This window comes from Myotis davidii, unplaced genomic scaffold (assembly GCF_000327345.1).
Source record: "Myotis davidii unplaced genomic scaffold, ASM32734v1 scaffold1035, whole genome shotgun sequence".
NCBI lineage: Eukaryota > Metazoa > Chordata > Mammalia > Chiroptera > Vespertilionidae > Myotis > Myotis davidii.
This window is the reverse complement of record NW_006286719.1, coordinates 142,519-148,204: the sequence shown is the minus strand read 5'-3', so window position 1 is coordinate 148,204 and position 5,686 is coordinate 142,519. Positions and strand designations below refer to the sequence as shown.

The 5,686-nt window shown below is 39.0% G+C and overlaps 1 protein-coding gene across 2 annotated transcripts in view; it reads left to right on the top strand.

Annotated features, from left to right (window-relative positions):
* Nucleotides 1-4,524, top strand: part of ALG11 (ALG11, alpha-1,2-mannosyltransferase) — a 21,528-nt gene extending 17,004 nt beyond the window's left edge. For both annotated transcript variants that reach the window (XM_006758660.2, XM_015560607.1), the window contains exon 4: nt 4,217-4,524. In XM_006758660.2, the coding sequence (XP_006758723.2) occupies nt 4,217-4,383 (167 nt within the window). In that variant the 3' untranslated portion in view covers nt 4,384-4,524. The remainder of the gene's footprint in view (nt 1-4,216) is intronic.
* Nucleotides 4,525-5,686: the final 1,162 nt, after the last annotated feature.

The window sequence follows — 5,686 nt, the reverse complement described above, 5'->3', positions numbered from 1 at the left end:
AGTACTAAGCTCAGACATATAGCAAGAACTGCTGATCCAAACTTTCTGCATGGAATTGACTCCCGTGCTTCCTCCCACATATGTTTATTGAGCATTTATTGTGCCAGGCATATAAGAACTGCTCTTAAACTACAGACAAGTTAAACAGTCATCGTTAACTGCACAGTGTGCTGAGTGCTATGCTAAGCAAATGCAGAATATGAAAGAACCTAAGAGAAACACCTAACACAGACTTGTGGGGTCAGGGAACAATGGCCCAGGAAATGATGTGATACTTAAGCTGGGACCTGTCAGTAATTAGAAGCTACCATGCAAAAGAGGGGAGGGTAGCCAGCAAAAGAAGGGTAGGTATAACATGGTGACAGGCATCACAAAAGGAGCATTAGCAGGCACATTCAAGGAACAGAGTTCAGTATGGCTGGAGCATGACAGAGGAGCAGCAAGACAATGAAGGATCACATGGCCATATTAAGCCAGTGGGAAAAGATAGAAAAATTTTAACTTTGGATTTAAAAGCATTCTGTGTTCTAAAGTTCACCGTGGCAGCAATATGGGGAATGGATTGGTTAGGTAAGAAACAGGAAGAGCAAGACTAGAAAGGCAGGAAGTTGAGTTGGGCTGCTGCAGCAACCTGGGTGACAGGTGTTGGTTGGCATTGTGAACCTGGTAGGTGAACATGCCAGCGAGATTCTGAAGGATTGAACAGGATTTGGTGATTAATTGGATGTATTAAATGAAAGGCAATGAGGAGTTTGGACAACTGTGTGAATGGTGATGCCTTTTACCTAGAGAGAGAATACAAGAGGAGAGGCCGTTAATGAGCCAAGTTTCTAGCATATAGAGTTTAAATTGTCTGAAGGACATGTACAGTCAAACCTCATTTCTCGAATGTCTTCCATCTCGAACAATTCCATTCTCAACCAAGTTGTTCACAGAAAAAAATGTCTCGGTTTTCTACCAAAACTTCAGTTTTTGACCTGACAACCCTTTCACGCATGACAAAAAGCATTTCAGCAGACAAGCAAAGGAGAGAATGCTTTTGTTGCTGGTGATGAGCAGTTTTTTTAAAAATACACTTTTATTGATTTTAAAGAGAAGGAAGAGGGAGAGAAAGATAAAAACATCAATGATGAGAAAGAATCATTGATTGGCTGCTTCCTGCACCCCACCTACTGGGGATCAAGCCAGCATCCCTGCACGTGCCTTGAACTGTGACCTCCTGGTTCATAGGTTGATGCCGGGCCAATCCGCACAATTTTAAAACATAAAGAGGCCATCAAGAGTGCTAATGTGCCCGGCTGGTGTTGCTTAGTGGTTGAGTGTCCCAAGAGGTCCTTAGTTCAATTCCTGGTCAGGGCACCTGCCTGGGTTGCAGGCTCCATCCCCAGAAGGGGGCGTGCAGAGTTCTAATGTTGCTAAGGGTGTGAACGTGTTCACAAAACATTAATCCCAGGCTCGTTAAGGAGCTCGTTAACTCAAATTACTCTATCAACTCAATGCAAAAAATCAGCCAAGAGACAGCTGGTATCTCAAAAAACGCGTTAGTCGGGACACTCATAAGTCAAGGCCAAAAACTGCTGTTGTTTTGGATAAAGGAAAAGCAGTTACCTGGTGATAGCATTTCAAAGGCAGTGATTGTTAGGGTCCCCAAAGAAGGAATGCACAAGGCCAAAGTGGTGGGATTATGAATATAGGGTCATCTGGGTACCAGATGGGATAAGCCCCAAAATGGCATCAGCACCCAGGGACAGAGAGTCAAATATTTTAAAGAATTCTGCCAAAACCGGTTTGGCTCAGTGGATAGAGCGTTGGCCTGCGGACTGTAAGGTCCCAGGTTCGATTCCGGTCAAGGGCATGTACCTGGGTTGCGGGCATATCCCCAGTGGGAGATGTGTGGGAGGCAGCTGATTGATGTTTCTCTCTCATCGATGTTTCTAACTTTCTATCTCTCTCCCTTCCTCTCTGTAAAAAATCAATAAAATATATTTTTTAAAAAAGAATTCTAGGCGGACTTTTTTTGAGTGGAGAATTCTCTGAGCTGGTCTGGATCCTAGGAAGGTCCAGAGGGGAAGGATAATGGTCTTAGCAAATGGAATGTGGTCTTAGCAAGTGAAATGTAGTCTAAGCCAAAGGGAATGCTGTGAAGTGGTCTAAAGGTCAGTTCCCAGAGAAGTGTTGATTCAATTATTTGATCAGACCTAACAGTGATACAGGCAGGCCTCCGGTTATGTCGGACTCGACATTCGTCATTTCATGGTTACATCACCATCTCCCATTTACAGTATTTATTTTAAAAAAAAGTTCTGTCATTTCGACGTATGTGCTTTATGTTTTTTATTATTTGCCAAAAGTAAAGGTCAGGAATTGTTATCTTTTAAATTTTTTTTACTGTTTCATTTCATTACTGCTGTGTATGTGCTCCATGTGAGTGACAGAGGTGCTTATGTAGGTGGGTTCCGACTTACGGCAAAAATCGACTTATATCGTGCTGTAGGAACGGATCTCTGAGGAAACCCTCTGAGGAAACCCGAGGACCTACTGTATATGAAAAATTCCTTTAAGGCTCATAGGGGGTGGTTCGATAAATTTAAGAAGTGTTTATTTCTAAATTAAACAGTATATTAGACATGTGCTGTATATAAGAAAAGTTAAAACAAGGAGTCATTTGGGGGTTTGGAACTAATTAATTCAGTTTACATTATTTCTAATGGGAAAAAATTATTCAGTTTTCGAACAAATCATTTCTCGAACAACCTTCTGGAGTGAATTAAGTTTGAGAAATGAAGTTCTATTGTACATGTGTGCATCCAGCAAGCATTTATATATATGAGTCTGAAGTACAGGAGAGGGACCTACCTGCTCTGGGAATACAGATTGAGTGGTTGCTGTCCAGGTTGTGACTGCAGGCCCCGTGGATGTGGGTAAGATTGCCTACAGAAAGTGTGTAGAGGCCCGGAGTACAAACTGCTGAGAACAGTAACAGCTCAGAAGTGGGCCGAAGAAGAGTGTCCAGCAAAGCAGAAGAGAAGAAATAGAGGGAGGAAGAAAACCAGGATAATGCAGTGTCATGGAAATCAAGGGGAGAGAGTGTTTGGGGAGGACGAGTAAGGGCAGCAAGTATCCATGTTTCCCAGATGCTGGGCCAGATAAGGAAGTGACTGGTGACCTGGTCAAGAGCAGTTTACCAGTAAAGGAGGAGGAGAAGCAAGAGTTGAATTGTGTTAAGTTGAGCATTGAATGTAGGTGAGCAAGTGAAATATTAAGTGCAAACCATACTTTTCAGAAGTTTATGAAAGGGAGATGAAAGAAGAGACATTAGCAAAAGGAGGACTTAGGAACTGAAGAGGTGGAAAATCCTGGAGGGAGGGGAATAAAATTGATTAGATTTGAGGTCTCTGAGAAAGTATAGAGGAATGGTATCCAGCCTTGAACAGAATATTATGATATAATCCATATTTTTCAAATAAGAATTCAAATTACAACACTAACAGAAAATTCTGTTCCATAGAGATTTTACCACTTTTGAAGAAACGGTTGTAAATTATTTCATTTCTTTCCTGTGCATCTAGAATATCAGTTCTGCAGTCAACTAACTCACTTTCTGAAGGGCCTAATTCTCTCTAGAAGCACAGTTAAGATATTCTGGCTAGAGTAACTTATATCCTCACCTACATTATTTGGCAGAAACTAACCAAAACTTTCATTTAGTTCACTGCTGTTGGGCACACAGTAGTTTCAGATTTGCCGGAAATCCAGGCAGTAACTTAAGCATCAGTAATAGTATGCCTCACTGAGATGGCTTACTTTTTTCCTTGTTTCCTCCTACTGCTGTAATTTGAACTGTTATATTTTTGCTTTTGATACCTTTTTACTTCTTTTATATTTCCATATCTGTTAATTATCTACCATCCTGCTAACTTTCTCTAGTCTTCTACTTTGTTTTATTATCCACATATCTGTTTTATATAGACCCTCCTTCCATCTACTTATCTGTTTTAATTAAGAACAAAGTAGCATTATTGTGAAGGTTTGAAAATTAACAACCTTAAAATTATTTTATTTTGTACTATGGAAGCTAAATGAGCACATTTATAGACATATAGATATGTAATTAAATTTCTCATAAGTCTCATACAATTTTTTAAGGTTTCTGTTCATTCTTGTTCATATGAACATGTTCAAAAACTTAAACTACATGCTTTTGTTTTTTCCTCAGGAGTTGTTGAGTGTATGGCAGCTGGCACAATTATCCTTGCACACAATTCAGGGGGCCCGAAGCTTGACATTGTCATTCCTTATGAAGGGGAAGTAACTGGATTTCTGGCTGAAAGTGAAGAAGGCTATGCTGAGACTATGGCTCATATTCTTTCCATGTCTGAGTGAAAGAGACTCCAAATCAGAAATAATGCTCGTGCATCTGTGAGCAGATTCTCTGATCAGGAGTTTGAAGTGACATTCCTGTCATCGGTGGAGAAGTTATTTAAATAATGCCATATCTGTACAAATAAAAGATGGGTAATATTTTTCTTTTTCTATTTATATTTATATCTATCTATACATATAGATATAGATATACATATACATATATCTATATCTATATATATCTACATCTATATATAGATATAGATATAGATATATTATGGGAGAGTATGATTGATCGGCTGCCTCCTGCACATCCCATACTCGGGGATCAAGCCCACAACCCGGCCATGTGCCCTGACTGGGAATCAAACCATGACATCCTGGTTCATAGGTCGACACTCAACCACTAAGCCACGCCAGCTGAGCTAGATAGGTACAATTTTTCTAAACTCATTCCTCCTTGTAATAAAATCAGCCTAAGCAACACTCTTTAGATATGTAGGCAATGTATTTATTTTAAGGAAAAAAGGCAAAAGTACCTAAATAGAAAAGGTAACCTTATATGTTTAAATGTAAAAATTTTAGATTAGTGCTTGATCTCAAAATCTGAAAAATACAATCTTAAAGAAAAAAAGATGAACAATCTTAATGTTGGTATAATCTGTATTTTTTTTAAATCTGTTTAGTAACCAGAAAAGAGAATTACCTTCTGGAAAAAAAGGAAATGTTAAATAAAAAATTGATGACTGGTAATTGATTAGTAATTTAGAATTGTACATTTTTGGAACACAGGAAAATTCTGGTACATTTAAATTTAGACAATATTGTAGAGGACCATTTTGAATATATCTAATGAGTTTCTTAAAAGAAAAAAGGAAACTTTAAGCAGGCTTAATATTCTAAAAGTCAAAAGACGAACTGACTGTGATTGCTTTGTGAATGTGCATAGGCATGGAGAGGTCAAGGTATTGCTGGTAATCATTTCCTATTTGTGAAAATAGTTTTTTGTTTAGAGCTATCAGTACATTTGTATGGGTCTTTCATTATTCCTTAACATTTCCACATCTCAGAGGCTAGAAGTCAGCTTTATGTCGATCAGGAGGTTTGAGTAAGAACATCACAATTAGTTGTTTTTTCATAGTGACGATGTAATATACACTTCCATGTGCACAGTCCCTATGACCGGCATTATGCATTGTGAGGTGAAAAGGTGGCATTCTGAAGAGAGCGCTGGGCTAGTAGGTAGCATACCTGGGCCTGACCTCAGCTTCATTTACAAACGTCTGATTTTTTTAAGTTAAAGCTTTTCCTTAATCTTTCTGAG